At 38.8% G+C, this 25340-nt stretch overlaps 1 protein-coding gene across 1 annotated transcript in view; it reads right to left on the reverse strand.

Annotated features, from left to right (window-relative positions):
• LHFPL1 (LHFPL tetraspan subfamily member 1) overlaps window positions 1-25340 on the reverse strand; it is a 262305-nt gene that overhangs the window by 53361 nt on the left and 183604 nt on the right. Inside the window, exon 3 of the mRNA XM_044057113.1 lies at window positions 19884-19982. Coding sequence (XP_043913048.1) covers window positions 19884-19982 — 99 coding nt within the window. The remainder of the gene's footprint in view (window positions 1-19883; window positions 19983-25340) is intronic.

Below are 25340 nucleotides of genomic sequence, written 5' to 3' on the forward strand. Positions count from 1 at the left end.
ACTGTCAACTAGGGAACAGGTCCTTAATGCTCTAAGACCAAGAACACTGCATCAATGGACGAAGACATTATCCCACGATGCCTTCTAAACAGCATAAACATGACCAATGAGGGCCTCTGCAATTACTGTTTAACTGCAGCCTCCATTCAGGCTTCATGCCTCATGAATGGAGAGGTCAACAATCATCCCTCTGCACAAAGATGGGCCATCTACAGACTGCGAAAACTACAGACCCATGAGTCTCACTAGTCTTACATGGAAAGCCATGGAAAGAATAATCATGGAGTTGATCGACAGAGATATAGCAAACCTCATGACACTGGATCAACCCAGTTTGGTTTTGTCAAGGGCAGATCATGCCTACTCAACCTGCTGGACTTCTTTGAGAAGGTCACTAAAGCAATGGATGAAGGCAAAATCATTGACACTGCCTACCTTGACCTGGCCAAGGCATTTGACACATTACCGCACTTGGGCATTGTTGAACAACTCAAGAGGTTAGGTGCAAACCTGTATGTCACCCAGTGGATAGCCAACTTGCTCACAGACAGGACCCAGGAAGTTAGAATTGGGGAGTCCTCCTTTACAAAGAGGCTAGTCACAGGTGGAGTCCCTCAGGGATCAGTCCTCGGACCACTCCTTTTTGGCATTTACTTCTCAGAAGTCAAGGCCAGTGTTAGTGGTCTCTGGCTGACTAAATTTGCAGATGATTGCAAATTAGAAGCGATCATTGAATCTCACACGAGAAATGTTCTCCAAGAGGGGTTGACACAGACAACCTGTGTCAGAGCCATGGACTAAAACTAAATGCCAAGAAATGCATAATAGTATCCTTTGGGAACTCATCCATACCCTGGTAACCATCATATTGACAACACACCCCTTAGAGTTGACCCAGTAGTTAGGGACACACATAGATGGTAATCTAGCCATTATCATTGCGTGTCTACAATGGTGAGGAAATCAATCTATGCTGCTCAACTTATAAACAAAAATATGGCATCCAAGTCCAAAGAAGTCATTGTTCCACCGTATTTGTCATTCATCAGACCTATCACTGAGTACAATGCCCCCTTTGGTATGTACCTAACCAGGCATATCCAACAATTTTACATCCACAGAGGTTCCTCACTAAAAGAATACAGGACATAAGTAATGTGTCCTATGCAGACTGCTTCAATGCCCTATCCCTGTATTCCATCTCCTACAGGCTTTTGAGGGGAGTTCTATGTCAGACATACAGGGCATTGTCAGACCCCACTCTGATGGACCTCTTGCATATCCACAAAACAAACCCCACCAGAATTACCTGTGCTAAAGACTTAAACCTTGCCCGTGATATAAATAGGACATGCTGGAGAGAGAGGTATGCATCCCAGAGACTACCCAATCTTTGGAACAGGCTCCCCATCCATGTGAAGTAGAGTTCCTCCCTAACCCAGTTCATGTGCAACCTAAACAATTGGATGGGAGACTAGAAATTCATCCCTGGTTTGGCACCTATGTCTCTAATATTATTTTTATTTTACATTTGTTAACTGGGCTAGTCTAGCTGGATGTATTTCCATTTTCAGTACAGGCCCGTGGAGAAAAGCTCCGATATTAGCACACAGAATATACAAACAATATATACACAGTGTAAAAAAGATAAAAGATATGAACATAATAATAAAGAGAAGTATTACACTAAACAGTGTCAGACAGTGTAAGACAAGTCGATATACAGTATAATACATAGGTAAATAACAGTACAACAGGTTGTTTTAGGAATACTATTTACAGCACTGGCCTTACAGGGATATGCAGCAGAGTTTAGGAAGAAAAGTGAGAAAGGGAGTCTAGAAGTAATAAATCAAAAGGATTAATCAGGGTTACTGCAGGGGCATAACCAATGGATATTCAGGTGTTTTTTGTGGTTTTGTTTGAAGAGAGGCAGAGCGGGAAGTAAGGTTAGTTCTATAGGTAAAAGGTTCCAGTCTTTACCTACAGTGTTAGAGAACAAGGAACCCCCCCCCACTGTGTTGTTGGACTTTGTTATGGTGGCTAGAAGTTTGCTAGAAGAGCGTAGTGAATTTAGGTTTTTGTAGGGGATGATGAGGTTAGAGAGTATAGGAGTGATGTTAGGTTGGTAAAATAGCTTGTGGGCAATGGTGAGTTGAGTAAATAACAGATGACTTTGTAGTTCTAGCCAGCCTAGTTGCAGTAGATTCAGACAGTGGTGGGTTCTAAAGGGATTGCCAGTAGCAAATCGGGCAATACTATTGTAGGAATTAGTTTGATAAGGTTATTTTTTTTAGGTTAGTGTAAATGGGTGAGGCATATAGAAGAGTTGAAATTCAGTGAGAGTGCACAATTATGGTTCTGGCTGATGGCGTTAAGAAGGGTTTCATTCTGTATAAGGAGCCAATTTTTTTGTTTACAGATTTTATAGTGTTGTTTATATGGCTATCAAAGTTAAGTTTATTATCAATTGTAATTCTTAACAGTTTAGTGGTGGAGTCTGGGGATATGAGGGTACCATTGTTGGAACTGATTGAGAAGTCTACTGGGAAGGACTTACTGGTAGGTACAAAGAGTAGAAGCTTAGTTTTTTTGGCATTTAGAAGGAGCATTTAGAAGGAGGCAACGCTTCAAGAACCAAGTCTTAATTATGTTGAATACCTTTTGAATTGAAGAATGTAGTTCTGAGGGGGAGTTAGCTGAACATATGATTGTCGAATCGTCTGCATATTGTATATAGGTGGTTTGAGGAATTGCTACATGCAGGTCATTGATGAATAGTGAGAAAAGGAGAGGTCCTAGAATAGAGCCCTGAGGGACTCCAAGGGTGACTGGCAGGAGGGATGATAGATTCTGATCCCAGAGAACTGCCTGTTGCCTATTGCTGAGGTAGGACTTGAACCACTGGATAGCCAAAGTATCAAGGGAAAGGGATTCTAGAATGTTAATAAAAATGGTGTGGTTAACCATGTCAAAAGCTTTTGAGAGATCAATAAAGAGTGCACATGAGAGGATATTATTGTTGCGATTTCAATTTATGGAATCTGTGAAGGATAAGAGGGTGGTAGTGGTACTATGAAATGGACTAAAGCCATGTTGGCAGTTTGCTAGAATGTTATGTTGAGTTAAGTGGTCTAATAGCTGATGGTGAATACATTTCTCCATAATTTTTGCTAGGGATGATAAAAGGGCTATAGGCCGATAGTTAGAATAATCTTTGGAGTTACCACTTTGTGTAGGGGTATAATGTGGGAAATTTTCCAGATTTTTGGGATGGTCCCCTCTTTAATGGTTCTATTTATAAGGATGGATATTGGGTATGGAATAACTTTGGCTGCTTTTTGCAGGTATTCAGATGGTAGCTGGTCAGCAGAAGGAGTGCAAGGCTTCAGTTTTTGGATGAATTTGAAGATGAGAGCTGTAGAGATGGGTTGCAATTTTAATGTTGGAAGAGAGCCAGAACTGGTGCTATGAAGTTTTGAGTTATGAGGATAGTTGACTGGCAAGTGACTGCATGTTCTCTGTGAAGAAAGTATTGAAAGCATTAGCAATTTGGAGGGGGGTATTATGATCGGACCCTAGTGGGGTTGGTGTACGAGAGTGACCTGGGAGTAAGAGCCTATTGATACCTGACCAGAACTTCTGTGGGTTGTTTTGGTGGATTTGCTGTAATTTACAATAGTAGTTCTTTTTGTCAGTATGTATGGCCTTTTTTGTAGTATTTCTAAGCTGCCTAAAGTTTTGTTGGTCAGAGAAAGTTTTGGTAGCTCTCCATTTAGCCCATGATTTGTTTCTAAGCAACATTTTTTTGTCTGGTTTTCTTAGAAAGCCAGGGGGCTGGTTTGGTCTTCATTCTGATGGAACATTTAGGAGCATGCCTATCAAGGAGAGCTAAGAATTTTGAGTTGAAATGTTTAGCAGCCTCAAGTGAGAGGGATTTTAAAGGATTCCAGTCACAGGCACTTGGTTCATTTTGAAATAGTACTGGGTTAGAGTGTTTGTTGGTCCATGAAATCCTATAAGTGAGAGGGTTAGAAATATCATTCTTTTGCCTTATAATGTAAGTCAAAGTGTGATCATGTACATCATCAGGCAGAGTTCCTGCCTTAGAAGCTTGTTTATGATTATTAGTAAGAATCCAATCTAAGGTGCTTTCTTTTTTATTTGTTTTTTTTTATTCTGGTTGTAGAGGTAATTGTTTGACTAAAGCCATGAAGATTAATATCGGATGTGGGATTTTCAGCATTGACAGTTTTCCAGTCAGTGTTGAAGTCACATTGTATTATTGTTTCTTAAGTAGAGGACACCCAGCTAAGGATATCCTCGATTGTATTAGTATTGTTACCAGGAGGAAGACAGACGCAGATGATATATAATGATTTCCTGGGGTTGAGATTTGAAATCTAGAGATAAGAATTTCTGCATTATTTTCCTGAGGTGGGTTATAAGGTAAAGAGGAGATCTGAAGTTCATCTTTATACAAGATTGCTACACCCCCACCCTTATGTTTAATATGGTCTTGTCTCAATATATTATATCCTAGGGGGATGATTTAGTTGTCTTTAGTTTCAGATTTTAACCAAGTTTCTGTGAGGCAGAAGATGTCAAAGGAGTAAATATCCAGAAGGGCATGGAGATGGGTTACTTTGTTATTAATACTGCAGATATTAAGATGTCCTATTAGGAAAGAATTGGGGGGGTTGGGGGTGGATAACAAGTGGTGTGGGATAGGGGCTGGAAGTTTTGACTATGCAGACATTGGTTGGGCCTGGATTAGGGTGGATGTCACCATCTTTCAAGGAGGGATTTTTTTAGTCTTAGAGTAGGGTTGTATGTATGGCTTATTAGATATTTTACTTTCTTTACTGTGAGTTTGTTGTATTTAATATGCGAGAGTCTATGGTATTTGGCTAGCAGGTAGCTTGGATTGGAAGTGATATTTGAGTACGGGTGTAGGTCAGGGTTAATATAGCTGTTTGTTTTGGAGAGTAATTAAATTGGTAATAGGTCAGTTTTTCAAAGGAGGTGAGGATGTATGCTGAGGCGAGGACAGATATACATGTTGTTAGAAATCACTTTAAAACGTATTAAACCAAATAACTGATAAAAATAATAAACTCGGTGATAAACTAAACTGTGCTTTAATGCAGAAATTCAGTAAAAATCCAGTAAGTGCTTTCATTTTTTTAATACACAAGACTTCTTCAGACTGAACTAAAACCTCTCACTTCATTCATTAAATACTAAAATATATCACCACATGACATTCCCGATTAATGTCTTAACCCTTTATTTCTCAAATAGGCTACAAACTCTTCCCTGTTGCTTAGCCCAGGGGAATAGCAGGCATTCAACTTGACCTGCCATGTATATTCCAACCATCCTAACTCTTCCTCAGCATTCAACTTGATCTCACAGTCAGCAATATTTCCCAAAACCAAAAATTTAAAATTGATTTTACAACCCCCCCATTTTATAATGTTTACCTAAAGCATTAGCTTCATTGCCAGTTTCCACAGCTCTTTTGTGTTCATACATTCTTTAGAACAGCTCCCTACTACAGTTACCAAAAAGAACTAATGAGCTGTTGTCAAACTGTTTAGCCCCTCCAGGTGATGTTTTTTTTGACTCTAAGCAATGAAGGCACCAGTAAGAGTTATTCTTTTGATGCTTATGAACTATTTAAAGATCTAGAAAAAGATCTCAAAGCTAAAGCGTCTACAGTGGGATGTTGCTTATTTTGATAACTGTTTGCATGTTAAGAGGGTTCCAAAAGGCCTCAGAATTACAAAAATGCCAAATGGGAACGATTTACACAAAGACTTTATTGACAGATGGGTTGAATTAAACCAAAAGGTGGGGCTACAATATGTTGAAATGCTGTCCGAGTTGACTAAACTAAAAATTGAATAATAAAATAAATTCTAGTTTCTTTTCTCTTAAAGATCAGTTGACTGCTGACAATTTTGTTGCCAAATTTAGTCTTATTCAAGACAAATTAGCAAAAGAAAACTACCTTTTGTCCAAACAGAAAATTAAAAAGTTTCAGCACGACCTTAAAGAATATGAGGAAGGGAATGCTTATATTAGAGTAACAACAGGGTGCACTGACGTAGCGGCTGATGTAATACGCTTGAGAATCGAAAATGAGGCAGCATTGACTGCAAGTGGAGACAAGGAAGGGCCAAGACGTTTGGAATGTCTAGCACAGCGTGGGCAACAAAATTAAGTGGTGATTTCCAATGCATAAGCTTGTCCTATGCCTTCACAAAATTTTCAGCAGGGACAGCAGGCACAGAAGGTGCAGGTTTATCAGTAAGGGCCGAATGGCCGAAAGACTTGGGCAGAAGTTAACATCATCTCAGTCCAAGAAGAAGGTGTGGAAGAAATGGAAGAAATAACTGTTTTTTCAGGTACTTCTGATCCTAGCAGTTACTTAATTGTCAACTTATCATCCAAACTTTTGGATACCAAGACTTGTGACATTCTGAGTAGGGGTTGGAATTTTATCCCATCTACCAGAGCGAACAAGTGTGATGTGCTGAATGAGCTGAGAGATTTTGTCAGGAAACTAAATTTCAAAGTTTTGTTTAAAAATAGTAACAACAATGTAAGTAAAGAGTTTAGTAGACCAAGTACTTTTAATCCTCCTTTGAGAAAGGAACTGGAAATGTTTCTTAGTACAACTGAGCTTGAAATTATTGAATTGAACAAAAGTAGTTTCAAATATCATAATATGTCTGCAAACGAGCGTAAGCTGTTTTTTGATTTGGTTAATGATGACAGAATTCTTGTTAGCAAAGCAGATAAAGGAAATGCTTTGGTAGTACTAGACAAAGATTATTATGATATGAAAATGTATCACATGTTGGCTGATAATGAATTCCATGAAAAAGTTAGTTTTTCTGCTGTTAAAAAATCATATTGTTTTATTGATTCCTTAACTGATGAATGGTTTTATACAGGAAGGATCACAGAGGATACTAAGAAATATATTTCAAATGCAACTCCTAAATTTAGCAGAATTTTTGGCTTGGCTAAAATACATAAAGATCTGGTAGACCCTATGTTCAGGCCTATAGTAGTAAATGAAGGGACCAAAACTGAAGCCATTTCTATTTTTGTAGACAAACATTTACAAAAGGTAGCGGTCAGAGGTAGTGCTTATATTAAGGACCCCTTTGATTTTTTTATTGGACACATCCAAAAAGTGAATGTTATTGAGTCAGACATTTTAGTCACTTTAGATGTGAAGTATTTATATACAGTTAGGAAACAGTGAGATTAGAGCTTTTAAGTTCAGGTTTGTTTTCCAATAATACTACTAGTTTACTTATGGAATGTTAGATGTTATTTTGCGCTATAACTACTTCAAGTTTAAAGATGATTTTTTTCCATCAAAAAATGGAGTAGCAATGGGTGCAGTGATGGCACCCAGTTATGCCAACATTTTCATGAATGGTTGGGAGAAAAGACATTTTGATTGATACATTCAAAAACAATATACTTTGTTACAAACGCTTTATAGATGATTTGTTTATTGTTTGGAGAGGGGGGTTGGAGTCCCTTGAATCTTTCTTGATGTATATAAACAGGGTTTGTACGTACTTGAAATTTACTTCAGTTTTGAATGACAAAAGTATTTCATATTTGGATGTAGTAGTGTATAAAGAAAATGGCAAGTTAGCTACTAAAATTAACAAAAAGAATGTGAAAAACAATGCATATTTACACTTTTCAAGCATGCATCCCAGATACATGAAAGAAAATATTGTTAAGGGTCAACTGATGAGGGCACATCAACTTACTTTAGATTATGCTGATTTTATTAAAGAGAGCAAAGCTATATGTAACAGGTTTGTAGCTAGAGGCTATTCAAATGAATTAGTGAGAAGTAAACTTAGTTTACTTAGTCAAAAGAACTAGAGAAAATTTAGAAGTTTTTTCTAAGAAAAATAACAACAATGACTTTGGAACTGCTATGCAAATATCGAATAGTGTAGATTCAGAAGCCATCAAACAGATTATCAGAACAAATTGGAAAATTTTGAAGAGCAGTGAAGAAGTACTAGAAGCAGTTGGTAATGGTCCACGCTTTCTGTACAAAAGGGAAAGAGTTTTAAAAACTTTTTCCAAAGCAGTTTGAATCCCAGGTCTTTTAGTACGAGAGGCAGGATGGAAAAATGTTTGGCATGCAATTTCTGTGATTTAATTTATGAAGGAGTGAGTTAAATTGTTATTAATGATGTAAAAATATATGTCAACAAGGTTTACACATGCAAATCAAAGTTTGTTGTTTATCTAATTGTATGTCATGTCTTGCAATGCATTCTATGTTGGCCGTACAAGTAGGGAGCTGCTCAAAAGAATGTATGAACACAAAAGAGCTGTGGAAACTGGCAATGAAGCTAATGCTTTAGGTAAACATTATAAAATGGGGGGTTGTAAAATCAATTTTAAATTTTTGGTTTTGGGAAATATTGCTGACTATGAGATCAAGTTGAATTCTGAGGAAGAGTTGGGATGGTTGTAATCTACATGGCAGGTCAAGTTGAATGCCTGCTATCCCCCTGGGCTAAACAACAGAGAAGATTTTGTAGCTTATTTGAGAAAGAAAGGGTTAAGACATTAATTGGGAATGTCATGTGATGATATCTTTTAGCATTTAATGAATGAAGTGAGAGGTTTTAATTCAGTCTGAAGAAGTATTGTGTATAAAAAGACAAAACCACTTACTGGATTTTTACTGAATTTCTGCATTAAAGCACAGTTTGGTTTATCACCGAGTTTATTATTTTTATGTGGTTAGAAATGTTTGTTTGGTTGTGATGGCTTTGGTTACCATAAGCATACTGAAGAGCTTAATGATGCAGGTGAGTGGGGGTGAGGACGGATAAAGAATATAATAAGGTATATTGAAGTAGGTTAAGCTTAGTCAAATGGAAATTAATCCCAATTGGTATAAGGTATTGGACAGGTGAGAAATACTATAAGAAGGCTTTAAGTAAGTGTGTAGGTAAAGGAGGGGTGTGGCTGTGTGTATATAGTGGTTGGTGTGTGGGACTGGTGGGATGGGAGTGGTCTAGGTAGTATAAATCTAGGACCACTGGGGGTGGGTGGGAATTGGGGGTAGGGGAGCAGAGTAAGCCTGCAGGGCGAAGGGAGCGGGTAGAGCCACAGAGTGGGTTGTCTACTGAGAAGTAATCAGTAATACAGAGAGACTGTGCACTACCAAGTCCTTAAGTAGGTGGGTAACACTAAGTAAAATTTTGTCTAGGTAATATGCAAGGGATGTCCTTCTACATCTAGTTTCCAGAGGAAAAGGAGAGTAAGCCAGAAGGCATCATTTGTATTCAAAGCTAAGGTTGGAGGTTTAATTGTAGTGGGTCAGCTTTCTACAAGTATGCCTTTCAGCCTAATGTCTGAAAGGTTATACCTTATTTATTTCCTTGGGGAGCTTGCTTGGTATTTAATGGACACAGGTAACCTGTAAATGGTTCATCTCCCAGGCCCATGCTTACACTCAAAGGTATCAGAACTTGTCAGAGATTTGGGATGCATGGCTAGGCTTAAGAAAGCCCTTGTGGTCATTAGACTAACAAACACCTATGAACCTACTAACCCACAACTGGGTGTAGGTAATGCTGGATTTACCCACAGTGGGTGCGGTTTGATCATGAGTTCAAACAATCAAACAAAGGCAACAATGGATAAATACAGCATTACACAATCCAAAAAGAGTGGGTTATTGCAACTAATACGATATTATTTAAGAAAGAAATTGCTTACCATTCCTAAATAATGTCGTATACAAAGGCGGTGCAGTGCTCCTCTGTTTTCTGATGTAATGCACATGCATGTAGGCATCCTTCACATTCTCACATTTGCACATCTGTACAGTTCAACCAAATCAATGGAGAAAAAAAGAATCTCTTTTGTTTTTTTTTTTTTGTTTGTTTTTTTTTTTGCATGAGAGAAAAATGTGGACATTCTCCTAAAAATCAGGACAGTTCAGAAGTACATCTGTCTGATGATACTGCACAGAAATACAAGGAAAGTCAGGTACATTTTTGTTTCCTTAGTTTTGAAAAATGGACCTGATTTTTCTTGTATTTGGTCTGTCCTCTGTAGTATATATCAGCTGAAAAGTCTGGCCGCTGAATGGTACTTCAGTGGCTGGATTTTTTTGTATTGGCATATGTTCAATTTATAACAGGTACGCTGGTTGGGCGGAGAAATCAGCCTGCACTTTAATAATGAGAAGTCATTGTATAACTGAAGTTTAACAATGACAATCATTTTCATTATGTATAGAAAAAATGTAGCAGGGAAAGGTGTGATCAGTGGTCAATTTAGCATCACAAACTATAATCATTCATAAATACCCAATATTAATCAGTTATGACCAGAGTCGACGAGAGGAAAGTCTAATGACATAGGTTTACGTTAATTCCAGGTCTTACTCTTTTTCATGGACTTTTGACTTTGGGAAGCACTAGGTCTTACCAAAGATCTAATTGTGGAACTTATTTTCTCCAGTAGTATGCATTTGTTTTTCTGGCAATCCATGATATATACTGTATTCTTAATCATCACCATAATTCAAAAGCATCAGTTTTCTTCCTGTCATAAGTCTTCATTGCCCAACATTCACATCCATATGATGTTCTTAAAAAGTTGAATCATGTGTAAAGATATATATATATATATATATATATATATATATATATATATATAGACTTAAAGATCTTGCCTATATTATTCACTGCTTTTCTGTGTAGAGCAATTAATCACCAGACTCCTAATTGCTTGTTGTACTATTAATAGACCATAGGTTCATAGGTTCATACTAGGCTATCTGCCCTAGGGCATTTATAAGCCTAGCCAGAGTGTGTGTGGCTTTCACCGCCCCTTAGGATGAGAATACTATACCCATTAGTTTGCTGTGCCTCTGTCCAGCAGTGACACAGAGATGATTCCCAGGGTAAACCTATGATCTCCCATCCACTCATCAAGATTTCTCTTGAACACAGTCAGTGAGGGGCTCTGCCTCACATGGACTGGGATTCTGTTCCATAGTGTAGGGAGTCTCTGGGTGATGAATCTGTCCCTCCAGCACGTCCTATTTATATCCGTGTTGAGGTTTAAGTCTCTTGCTCTCGTGGCTCTGGTGGATTTGGATTTTTTGAGGTGGAGCATGTCCATTAATTCCAGGTTGGACATGGCCTTGTATGTCAGGCATAGATCACCTCTGAGCAGACTGTATGCGACTGAATAGAGCTGGAGTTTCTTCAGTCGGGCATCATATGACATATGTTTGAGCCCCTTTATCCTTTTGGTGAGGAACTTTTGGTGTCTTTCCAACTGCTGCAGGTGTCGGGTAAGGTACATTCCGAATGGGGCGTTGTACTCAATCATTGGTCTGATAAGTGAAGAGTACAGGGGTACAATGACCTCTCCTGATCTGGATGTGAATCCCTTCATGATCAGATGGGCAATGTAGAAGGTCTTCCTAACCACTTTGGCAATGTGAGTGTCAAAAGAGAGGTTACTGTCAACTTGGGTCTCCAGGTCTCTGATAACTTCTTCCGTGTTTAATGGATTACCACCTATGTGGTAATTAGGGGTTACCTTGTTTTTCCCAAAGGGTATGACTATACATTTTTTGGCATTTAGCTTAAGGCCATGGCTCTGGCACCAGTTATCCATTTCTATGAGACCTCTCTGGAAGATGTCTGTGTCTGATGGAGTGCCAATTATGGTGCCCAGTTTGCAGTCATCTGCAAATTTTGTCAGCCACAATCCCCCTATATTTGCCTGCACTTCAGAAAAATAAATGCCGAACAAGAGGGGGCCCAGGACTGAGCCCTGTGGGACACCGCTCGTGACCAGCTTAGAGTCTGACATGGCACCAGCAACTCTAACCCTGTGTGTTCTGTCCGTGAGCCAGTTTGCAACCCATCTTGTGACGTATGGGTTTACATCTAAGCTGGTGAGCTTTTCTATGATGCCCGAGTGGGGTATTGTGTTGAACGCTTTTGCTAGGTCAAGGTAGGCTGTGTGAACTGCCTTACCCTCATCAATGGCCTTAGTGACTGTTTCGAAAAAGTCGACCAAGTTCAAGAGGCAGGATCTGCCCTTGACAAATCCTAATTGGGTAGGATCCAGTGTCTGTAGGTCCCCAATGTCTTTATGAGTTCCATTATGATCCTCTCCATAGCTTTGCAGACAAGGCTCGTCAAGCTTATGGGGTGGTAATTTCCAGGGTCCGTAGAAGCACCGCCTTTGTGGAGTGGGACCACAGTTGCCGTACGCCATTCTTTGGGTACATATCCTGTAGTAAGGCTAAGATTAAACAGCAGCCTTATGTGTGGGTTTAGTTCCTCATTGAGTTCGTGTAGCACACAGCCGGGGACACCGTCCGGTCCCATTGATGCTGTGTTTTTTGCTTTAGAGAGAGCAGCTCTCACACCTGGGCATCTGAGATGTTTGGGAGGCTAGACTCTGGTGGGATAGATATTTCTCCTTTTGGGGGGGGGAATTTGCACTGAACCTGTCTGCCAGTATGTTAGCAATATCTGTGGGTTCAATGATTTTTTTATTATTTTGGACTAATTCTGAGCATAACTGGGAGTTTCCACCCAGGTTTCTAACATAGCTAAAGAAGGCCTTATGATGGTCTTTTGTGTCATTAGCGATTTTTCTCTCAAAGTTGGCCTTGGATGATTTTATGAGTGATCGTAGTTTTTTGCTAGTATTGATCAGAGATGCCTTCCCTTTTAGGGATTTTGCTCTGTCATGTAGTAGCTTTCTCCTCTTGTTGTAGAGTTTGTTTATGGCTGGGGTCCACCAGACCGGGCGCCTGCCTTTGGTGGAAAGGGTCTTGATTTTATTAGGGATTGCTTGAGCCATACATTCCTGGAGGTGCTCGTAGAAGGCATTTGTAAGGGTTTCAGCAGCGTGGGTTGTGGTTTCCACTGGCTCGGGGGCCTTGAAGGATACCACTCCAGTCTTAAGAAGTGTGAAGTTTGCTTTTGAGAAGTTCTTTACTGTGGTCTTTTTTGCTGGGGGTGGGGGCAGGATGTGGATCTCCAATGAGATTAATTTATGGTCTGATCTCACCAATGAGGGATATACTTCGTGTGGAGCATTTTGTCCCCATGTTTGTGATGATCAGGCCTAGTATATTTTCTCCTCTTGTGGGAATGGTGACTAGTTGTTCCATAGCATTTGAGTTTATAAACTCCAGGAACCTTTGGGCTAGGGTGTTGGGGCTTGAGTAATGTTCCCAGTCTATGTTTGGGTAGTTGAAGTCACCCAATATGATGGTGTTTGGAGAGACATTCATACTCTCCAGTGTCTTCAGGAAGGCTGTGTGGGTTTCCCGAGTTTGAGAAGGTGGTCTGTAGCATGCTACAAACTGTAGGGCAGTTTTACCTATGGTTAATTGCACCTGGATTGTCTCCGATGCTTCGTGCATTGCCACTAACCTGGAGGTGTAGGTATCCTTTATGAATATGGATACTCCCCCTCCTTTTGTGGTTCAGTCTGGATTTTGGGGCCGGAATGCATGATATGAGGTATAACCTGATAGTGCTGGGGTGCACTCAGGAGCCTAGAACCAGGTTTCAGTCACAGCACAGACATCGATGTTCTCCATACTGAGGAGGGCTTCGAGGGCGTGCATCTTGAGGTTTAGACTTCTGGCATTGAGCAGTATTACCCTTAGTTTTTCTCCATTTTTGTTTTCTAGGGCGGTAGGTTTATCATTTGAGCCTTGCCTAAAAAAGGCACTATGGGGGTGGCAAGAGCCTTTGCCAATATCCGGAAGCCCAGGGGTGACAGGTGCAAGCTGTCCCTTGCAAAGCAGCGTGGCTTGTCAAGCATTTCATCCCAGGCAGACAGACATTGGATCCCCTTAGAATGACACCAGTAATTAAGCCAATTATTAAAGCTGATCATTTTGTCTCTATTGTGGCATCATTCTTGGTGAGGGCAGGATACTGCTCAGGGTCAGGGTCATACCGGCCTGGGCTACATAATCTGAGAGCTCCTCTATGTCTCTTTTCATGTAGTCCAGGGAGGTACGTCTCAGGTCGTTCACACTGGCATGGACAATGACTGAGTCATACTTGTACTTGCTGTGGAGTGACCCGAGTCACTGACCAGTCAGACTGAAGCTACTATTTCTGTCGTCTCTTTATAGAATAAATTTATTTAACCAGTTAAGAGCTTTTTCTTCTTTACGTTATGGTGCAAACCCATTTTTAATCCATGTTGTTTAATCCTGACAAACAGATTAAGATACCTTTTACTTTGGTAATTCTCTACTTTTTAAAATCTTAACTTTTTTCATACAATCCTGTTTCTAGGATGACTTCTGCATACAGAACATGTTATGCATCCTTGCCATATACCTTTACCAATTCTAAACCATTCCATTTCTCCTTATCTGACCAATTGTTGTTTGTGCAAAGTAAAGATTGCACATGAGAACTATCAAGTGTTCTGTTACAGCTCTGCTTCTGAGTACGGTCCACAGTTTTTCATGATTTTCACAGTGAAGGACATTGCTATAATCAACGCATGACATCTCCTTTTGATATTCTTTTTTCTTTTCAAGGGCTCATCTCACATTTACAATGATGTCTTGTGCTTCTTCCTGAATCCTGCTTGCATTCCAACGACTCATTTCAAGTATAGATGTAAACTGCACTGAGTATTTGTGATGAGAACCTTGCTACAGTGTGGTGTTAGAATGTCTGTGCATAGTTTCTACAACTGGTCAGGTCACCTTTCTTCAGGACTAGTATAAACACAGATCTTTTCCACTGTTGTACTGTAAAAGCTGCATCCGTGTGCATTAACACTGCAGTGGGCATGACAGCATGGAGTTTGGTTCTTTGGTCAAGTTTTTAAATGTTGCTCCTACTTCTTGCATTACCATTGATTCCTAATCCTAAAGTGCAGGTTGAAATGATTGATGATCTGTTTGATTTTCACAGAATGAAAGACTGTTTAATCTTTCTACCTTTTCTTAATCTTCCCAGCATCATTCACAGAATCCTAGAAATGAGTCACTCAACAGCAACTATCAAAGGAAAGCTGAGATGGTGGACAAGGACTCATTGCTGTAAAGCATCTGAAGATATCCACGAGGCAAAATAACTGGCCAAACCACTTGATGTTCATCTCCACAGACGGAGACAGTGAAGTTCAAGGGACTATAATTACAGTGAGTCAGTCTTGGTACAAAACTGTATGTTCACCTATGCATTTCCCTACCTGTAAATGTTTCAAGTCAGGCTGGTTTATGTTTAGTGCAACTTCATCCGATTATAACAAAGCTTTTTAAAACTTATTTTGCATTATGTTTGCTTCTTCATAAAGCCACCAATGATACAAATATCACATAAGTGTGTGTGTGTGTGTGTGTATTTTATATATATATATATATATATATATATATATATATATATATATATATATATATATATATATCTTATATGTATATTAATATATATTTTCAATGAAATCCTACTAAGTGATTGTTCTTTATTGTCTGTCTTGTGCCTAGGTCATTGCTAAAAACCTGTCCATCTTACTGGATTAACAAATAAATTATATAGCAAAGGCTAAAGAACAAAGCATAGAACTACTGACCTGCCATACTGTCTTTAAAAGTGTGATGACATCACTAATTGAAAATGTTGTGGACCACCAAGCTAGGTAAATAGAACTGGAATGATATTATGGTAACATGATGGAATATGCAGTCAGATTAAATTAACTACATTATTTTATTTTAAACTATAAAGAAAGAAAGAAAAAAAAGTGCAATTTAAACGTCTGCCATTTCTTTTTCCTACCGATTTCTGAAAAGCTCTCGTTACTCCTAAAACTGCGGCCTTTCCTTGGTACCCCTGCAGATGTATTTTTATACTGTGATGATCCCAGACCTTTTCATTGGGTTCTCCATGACACAGTAACCTTATGATGAACATGAATGGAGAGGTGCAAATAAGGTATACACAGCATGGCAGTCCTATGTTTAACTGCTAATGTTTTCCCATAGGTGTTAGCCGTACAGAGATCATGCATCTGCAATGTGTTAAACATGTGGAAGCACATTCCAATGTGTGCTTTAATCCTTCCATAGCCTTCTCTACTCTCCCCAATGTAATTGTAACTCGTCTGGGGTCAGACATGTGTGGGACATCTCACAAGCCATCCAAAGCTGAAGACAGTTATACACAAGTACCTCATAGATAACCGTGCACTAACTGCATGGACAACTGGCACAACGCAGGAATGTCCTATGTTTGCACCAGAGAAATTTCATGAAGCTCTGGAATTCCTGATTTAGAGTAATGCAATAGAAAACAATGTTCATAAAGAGGGAGACTTGGTATGGCCAGAATAGCAGTAGTATTCAATGGGAACCCATTTAGAATTAAAGAAATGAAATATGATAAAGGTTAATTAAATGAAAACAGCAGCTTCAACAAAGTTGCCTTGGGATTAACATCATTCATTATGCTAATGATTAAAACTGCTGCTAGAATCCACAGCAAACTATGCTAATTCAAATTGGACAAAAGCTACTGTAGAAAGCTGGAAGAAACCATGGAAAAATCAAAACGTTAAAATTGTCAGAGGAACTATTCCAAGTTACAGTGCTTAACATTCACATATAGGTTCAGGCAAGCACAGCTTAGCATTTTGAAGTACTGGGTATCATACAATTTGACTTGAGACTAATGGGTTGCAAATTGTGTGACCAAATGACCAAACTTAACAGAAATCCAAAGAGTACTTCTTGTATTTTGCTCAGTTTTAATACAGAATGAGCTCAGCTGTGGATCTCTCTTGCTTTTTGGTCTTTAGGAAAACCATTCTAATAGGTTTGTCCATGTTTACTGTATGATACAACCATAAAAGTGATTCAGTGGAAATTATGCCATTAGGAGAAGGCAATATACTTCCTTCATGAACTATTTCAGTTAGGTACATAAAAATAGCGACACTTCTTCCTGGCTGATGACCATCCAGGACCCTCACAATCCAGTCAAACTGTACCATTAAGAATCTTTTTAAACACTAAAATAAAGTGCTGTAGAGTGTGAGTGCTTGCCCCTCTTGCACCCCACAATGTGGAAGTTAGTCACTATGTACTCCTAAACTTGTAAACCAGTTCCAGTGTCACACAAACATTAAAAGGAGAAATCTCCTAAAAGAATGGGCTCACTATCCAGACCACAAAAGCATGCCAGCAGTGATTTCCCATGGAAAACAGTGTCCAATAAATTCCGCTTCACTGATCTGAACTTGACTAGCTGGCACCTCATCCAGTTCAACTTCAGTGAAGTGTGGGGTAGCCAGAGAGAAAGGTAACAGCTGAGGAAGCATGCATTTACCAAAACCACAGGAGAATCTTAGAACAGCACCTCCTTCGTAACTTTTTTGTAAACTTTCTTTTCTAAAGCCATCCCTACATATAGGAATGCCCAAGGGTATTCTAGCTCTAGTTTTCTTCACTCACTCTCCAACAATTTTTCTTCTGAAATCCCACATCTTAACATCACAATTTATGCAGATGTCATCCTAAGGCTTAAAGGCAACAAAAGCTACAAGGATCTGCAATTCTCTATCCAAATTTATTTTTTAGAAAATCTAACTGCAAATGTTAGAAAAAATAAACTTGCGTATAAATCTCATGTATACACAAGTTATAAACCTTCTAGATATACCACTTTGGACCAGGCAACCTAAACAGAACCAATCCTATACCATGCTCAGTCATATGCTAGTACCACTATCCTCCTATACAGCATTAATATCTTCCATTCCCTCCTACATAATTTTATAACTTACTTCAATGTAATTCATAAACTCTTTACAAAGCTATACAATACTAAAAGCTCCCTTCCTCCATAAATTTATAACTAACTTCTTCACATATTGAACTCCTTGCAAATCTTTCACTACTGCAATGAAAGAACAAGTGAGGTTTCCCTTCTACAGTATCAATCCATTTACTTCTGTAACATTTTACAGCTTGAACTGTATAGACTAATTTTTGATGTAAATACTTTACTGTATATAGTCTTGTAATTATGTTGGTTGTTTCATGAGAAATGTAACTGTTTCTGAAAACAGTCTGAAATTCACTTGTTAATATAAATGTACTGTGGTAAAGCTTTTCTCCCCAAGCCTCCACTGAAAATGAGTTCTGCCTAGTCAGACTTTCCTGGTCAACCAAGACAAATACTGCTCAAGTCATTTTGGTTGGGAAACATGAAAGACTTGCTGCCTCCAACTCCTCCTTATCCCCACCCCTTTAAGTGCTGTAAGTCATGTGAGAAACTGACAGTCTCTTTAGAACCTTAAAATACTTTTGTATTATCCTTAACCTGAGCCTTTCCTTTCAATCTGCACAGGTATGCACATCAATAAAGTTCTTAACCAATATAAAATCTTACCCTAGCTAAATCTCTTCTAAGACATGAAATCCATGCTAGAAAAAATCTAATTCAAGTTTGAGCACAATCTTCCATTGCCAGCATTAAGTAACTTCTGTAATTCAGTACTACTCAAAAAAATTCTTAATAAAATTTGCAAATTTATTTACCTAATGGATGCATAACCACACTTCTACACACCACAACCTCCTACTATTACACAGACATCTGCTTCATAACCATTTACTAATAGTACTGCCTAGAATTTTGCAAAGGTAGTCATGACTGTTTCTCTTATACACAAGTCCAAGAGCATTACTCTTTGTGAATCTCCATTTATAGTTGCTGCCACATATAAAGCCTTCCACAACCTTGACTTAACCCCACTGCCTTGCATTTCCTCCCCCTCTCACACATCAGAAATCTTTCATAGTCAACCATTATTCAGAAATAATCTACTGGCTTATCATTCACTTTACTAGCACAAAGCATCAACATAATAAAGGTTTTATGTCTGCATTTAGATTATGTCAGACTCATTTAACTGTATAGGATATTGTAAAACACTACACCCATTTTGCCTGCATATCCTTTTATGTTCTTGCCTTTGGTTCTGGTCATGGCTGTGAAAGGTCCTTGTGCCAGCCGATATACAACTTAAATGAATGCAAATATCTACTTACAACCGTGATAGTTTATTTGTGTTGTGCATAGCACCTTTTTCAGTGGACTCCAAAACAGAAAAGGCCCACATTTAACTGCACACAAATTTTGTACACAATTTGAATATAGGTGACATGTACAAGTACAAAGTGCAGCAATGGAAGGACAATACAAAGTACATACAATTAAAGGTTTCTGTAGATTAAATAACTTGTGCATTGTTTTCTAATACATGAATATACACGATAAAAACATTCATATGCAAAATATCACTATATACACTTACAGTCATAGATGTAATTGTAGAGTGTGGGTATTCATTTTGAAAGAAGGATAGAAGAAATGAAAGTGAAAGAAAACAATAAAGAAGTTTTAACTTTGCAGTTATCTATAATTAACAGAGTGTATATTCCATGAGATATTTGGTAGATATAGGTGGGAAGTTTGGTTTAAATTATACAGGGACAATGTCATCTTTTACTAGGTGTTGTTTTAATGTGCTTACAAACTTTGGTATGCTTGCTACGGTTTTAATATCAGACAGGAAAGTATTACTTACAAAAAAGCTAGAGGGTTTTTTTTGTGCACTAAACCTGTGTGTTATACCTTGAAATATAAACACAAACACAATGTTGCTTAATCTATGGAGAAACACACATACAGGCAGACCTTAAAAATCTGAACATAGATCCAAAACTGCAGGTCTACTTGAAAATGTCGTTTACTTAATAGCAGTATCTTTTTCCAAAGTGCTCTTACCTAGATGGAACTGTTGAGAGGTGTTACCACATGCCTGTTGTATTTCTGGGCTATTCCATCCCAAAGGGTACAATGCACAGCCAGAACTTATCAAAAGCCCTGCAAAAGAGAAAACATACAAATTTAAGTTGCACTAGACAGGTATAATACTTTTGGCATTCAGTGTTTATTTCTAGTTAACATGCCATGTTTCAGAATCTGAGAAGTGCATGTAATTAGTAACCAGATCAAACTGATTCAAAGTCTCATACACATCCATCACTGCCTTTGTAAACACAATATGTCAGATTTCCTCAGCTACCAAACGTTGCACACTGATTAAATACTACTGCTGTTCTCATGGAGGAGAGACCACTTAGTAAAGCTATAAAATCATTTAAGGTAATTGGACTTTCAATTCATGTAAAGGTCTACACAATATAAAGGAGTTCCAGCATCTGCATCAATCTAAAGAGGAGAAAACTGAAGCTATAGGTCCTTTTAAAGAGCATGTTAGGACTTCATAAGCAGTATTATAGTCTGTAGGATTTAAAAGAATTTCACTTTTGTCATCACCTGTGTAGGCATAAATAAAAGAATATGGACACACAAGTGCTTTTAATACAAGTTCCAAACCTGAAATGGATAACTTGAAACAACTGAAAAGCATGTTTGCTAAAAATGAAATTACAAAAAAAGTCAAGCTTCTGTGTTTGCAAACCTAAAACCCATATTTAAAATATTCACATTAGCACTTGAAAAAAAAAAAGAGGTGCATGCAGAAATTCCAAGAACATCTGAATAGTGGTACTATGGGTATAAATGTGGGATAATAAATGCTAACGCTCAGGTTACAGTATCTTGCAATATTCCTCCTCTGACGTGTAGCAATCTCTATACAAAGAAGTGGAGCACAGCCTTCCACTGTTAGTACACTAGGTAGGCGGAAGGGAAAACTGTTTCAAAACTCACTTTTAAAGACAGCCTTAATGCTCTGCACTGTCAGGACATAAAAGTAAAACTCATCCAGAGGAGGTTACCACAAAATAACCCAGCACTTGACAATGTCTTACAAATGGATTTGTGATGGCATCAGCCCAAGAAAATAAACAAGATCCAAAAGTTAGCCAGTTAGAAATAACATGCAGAACAGTAAAACAGGCCGCAACAGCATGGAGTACGGCAAAACTAATACTGCATGCTACAGGCACGTGCGAAAACAGCATGCAACTTCACAATGGAAGACTGAGAAAGAAAAGAATGCCTTATCTTTAGTAAAATGGCACAATACCATGTCCAGTAGAGTAAGCGAAATTAATATTTGCAAATCATTTTAAAAGATATGAAAAAAGTTTAGCACTAACCTGCACACATTCTTACTAATGAAAAAAGGAATGCACAAAGGAAACTTTTTTTTTTTTTAACAATGTGCACAGCTTGAATCTATATAAAATTGACTTTCTCCATCAACTTAAGAAAAAAGCAGACATGAATTTTGAGGTCAGTTCTGAATCGGTAAAATCATTAAGAATGAAATACAATTCATAGAAATACCATAGTTTTGCAACTAACGAACCTTATAATGAAAATGTATATAGGAGAACAAGTGGAAGCTGCTACCTTTGCTAACAGTTAAAATACTGACCTGAACTTTCACGGAAGAAGGTAACTAACAAAATTAGATTAAATTTTCCAGACTTTATTCTCAAAGTATATTTCTAAGCTCTAAGAAATTGGGAGTCCCTTTCAAGGGTGCAAGACCTATAAATACAACCCCTGCAACACTAAAAACAAATGCATCTTCAAAGAAAATGCACCAAATGTCAAAATTCACAGTAACAGCTTTAAAGTAATTTTGCAATAGAGCTCTGTCTCCCTCCTGACCACTTAGATGACTCTGAAAATCATTATCCGCAGAGCATGGAGAATGTTCTGTTGCATCACACCCTTTGACTTGGTACGTATCCCCTTTTATAGTCAATTTCAAAGGACTCAAAGATTGTCCTCAGAATATCATCAGGTACCTAAAATGGGTGAACACTTTCATTTTTTTCAGGCTCAAATCAGTTACGTCTGCTAACATGGATGCATTAAATAATTGAGAGTAATGTACACTTGACTGGCATTAGTTTCATTCTTTTTTTATTTTTTTAAGACATCACTGCGACCCTCTTCAGTCCTCCCTCCCACCACCTAACTGAGCCATTCTTTCCTTCACAGAACACGGAATGCCCTACTCATTCTATAACCATAGTGACAGCCTTATGACTCTTTCTGTGGTCTGGAATCTGGGTCAAAGTCTACAGCCTATTTCCTCCCATCAAAGGTAAGAATCAAGTCTCTAACAGCTGAAAACAAACACCATAGTTTTCCATACTCTGTAAGAAAGTCCAAAATTTTATTTTCCACTTAAGCACTTTTGTCTGAAAGCAGACATCTTCAGAACTGAAAAAACTCCATACCCCTTTTTAAATACAACCAAAACCCAGACATGTGACACTGTTCAAAACTTCTTTTAAGATCTAAAACATGTTTTGACAAACCAATCCAAATTACAGAAAAGTAACGCAGCACAGCATCTCAAAGCCTGCAGGAAAGGCACCAGAATTTGCTGTAACATGCAAAAGGTCAGTCACTTCTTATCCTACCCCTCCCAGTTGTGGCTGTGATGTCCAACTGCTGCTTCCTGCAGGGCTACATATGAGCATCATGTATGACCAATTCTTTCACCGCAGCTCAGAGCTTCACATTAGTCCCAACACTCCTGACCTTTTATGGCTGTGATGTCTGTAACTGCGGCTTTCTGCAGGGATACATGTGCGCATCATCTATGACCAGTTCCTTCACTGCACCTCAGAGCTGCACGAGTCCCAACACTCCTGGTCATGTCAGACTGCCTGCCTTCTTACAGGATGGGTAAACATCAGTGCTTGAGCTGCTAATCCATCTCAGGTTACCTGGGTCATATTCAAGGATTTATCCCTCTATTTCACACAGCTGTGCTATTAAGTGGCATTATTCTTCAAACAGAAAACTATTACTTACTGCACGATTTTTCAAGTCACAGAATTCACTTAAGACAGTAAATGAAAAAAAGGAATGGTGTACTTCATGAAATAACGTAACATGTCAGAACTTCTTAAACGTTGTGATTCATGATTAACCTGGTAAATATCTGGGGATGATTTCAGAAACATTTTCTGCTACATTAGTTTACAGCAAAGGGTTGCTGAAAGATTCTAAAAGCATACTTTGTTTTTTTTACTTAATGAAAGAGGAAGTGGTTGAAATGCATTATGTTTTCAAGTTTGACTATGATGATCAAAAAAAAATTAAACAGTGATATGAAAACAATTTAGTAACTAAAATAGGTGGATAGGTTGTTACTATACTAACTACTAGGGCCCTTACAAGCTTAGCCACGCACCCCAAACTATTTGCATCCTGAGCATCATGGGTAGCTACACAGGGGGAGGGAAGACATGTTAGTATGGAAGTAATAAAGGGATTGGTAGGGAAGCTCTAGTTAGAATAATACTTTTCTTATTGATGGCCTCTATCCATAAGGGACATGAGGGGACAGAGCATACATACATGTACAATTTCCCCATCCAATTGTCAAGGTTCCATTTGACTAGGATCAGGGAAGAACTCTGTTTTACATTGATAGGAAGCCAATTCCATAGTGTGGGGACCCCATGGGACACATACCTGCCTCTCCAGCATGTCCTTTTTATGTCACAAGTGAAGTTCAGATCCCTGGTTCTAGTGATTCTGGTGCTTTTGGTTTTGCACATGTGCTACAGATTCATCAAGGGCCAAGTCTGAAGATGCCTTAAGTCACGAAAAGATCCCCTCACAGCAGCCTGTATGAGACTGCATACAGTGGTGGAGTCTTTACGTGATCAGTGTAGGACAAGATATTCATGCAATGAATTCTCCTGATGAGAATCCTGTGTGGGCATTCCAACTGTTGCAGGTGTCTGGTTAGATGTATATCAAAAGGGAGGCTGTATTAAATGACAAGTCTGATAAAGGCCGAGTAAAGTGGTACTATAACTGCCTTTGACCTGGATGCCATACCCTTACTTACAAGTTGGGTGAAAGAATGATTTTAGTATCTTAGCTACATGTTGATCCAAGGCCAGGATTGCTGTCTACATATGTTCCCAGATCCCCTACTACTGGATCAACTCTTAGGGGTGTTTTAATCGATGGAGTAATTAAATTGGGTTGACGGTTTTCCAAAGAGCATTATAATGCATTTTTTGGCATTGAATTTTAGGCCACAGCTTTGGCACCAGTCATTTGTCTGCTTTAAATCCAGTTCCTAGATGTTGGTGTCTTGGGGAAATCTATAACAGTTAACAATTTACAGTTATCTGTGAACTTGGAGAGCCAGAGGACTTGAACATTTACCTTGACTTCCGAGGAGTAGATTCCATACAGGAGCAGGCCCAGCATCCCAAGCCCTGGGGCATGCCGCTGGTGATTGGTCTTTAGGTGGAGGTGATCTCACTGATCTGGACTTCTTGGGTCTTGTCTCCGAGCCAGCCAGCAATCCAGTGAGTTATGTAGAAATTTATGACTAGCTCAGACAGCTCGTCAACGATGTCCAAGTTGAGTACTGTATTAAATGCCTTGGCTAAGTCAAGATATGCAGTATGCTGTTTTACCCTTGTCCATGGTATTGGTGACTCTCTCGAAGTCAACCAGATTAAAAAGGCATAACCTTCCCTTAAAGCCAAACTGGAATGGGTCCAGTGTCTGTAGGTTGTCAATGTCCTTGTTTATCACTTCCATGATAATTAATTCCATGGCTTTGCATATTAGACTTACTAGGCTTATTAGACTGATGGGTCTGTAGTTCCTTGGATCAGTTGATGGTCTGCCCTTGTGGAGGGCAAGGACTGCTGAAGTCCTCCATTCACTTGGAACACAGCCTGTTTCAATGTTGTAGCTGAACTGTGTCTTAAGTGTTCCTGTTAGGTCGTGTTTTAGCCTGTACAGGAGACAAACCAGGGATGTTGTCGGGAGCCATGGAGGCAGTGTTCTTGGCTTTAGCAAATGCTGCCTGCACCTGGTCCCTGCTAACAGTTTGGCATAGTATGTTTGAGGAGACTTTTACCTGGTGGAGCTGGAGAGGTGAAGTTTGACCTGAATTTATCAGCCAGTAGATTTGCTACATCACCCTGATTGGTGAAGATGGTACCATTCAGCACACCAGTGTGTGTTACCTTTAAGGTTCCAGACATAGCTAAAGAAGGTCTTGTGATTGTCATTAGCCTGCAAGGCTATCCTGGACCTCATAGTTGGACTTATTGGACTTGGACCTTTTAGTTTCTTTTCGGTTCTATAAAAGACAGCACTTGGCTTTAAGGGAGTTCCTGTTCCTGATTTTGGCCACGAGTTTTCTTCTTTTGTTATATACCCTATTTTTGTTAGAATTCTAACAGTGGAGTTAACTTTCAATGTTGT

This window comes from Protopterus annectens, chromosome 15.part0 (genome assembly GCF_019279795.1).
Source record: "Protopterus annectens isolate FY-2018-M chromosome 15.part0, PAN1.0, whole genome shotgun sequence".
In the NCBI taxonomy this organism is placed as follows: domain Eukaryota; kingdom Metazoa; phylum Chordata; order Ceratodontiformes; family Protopteridae; genus Protopterus; species Protopterus annectens.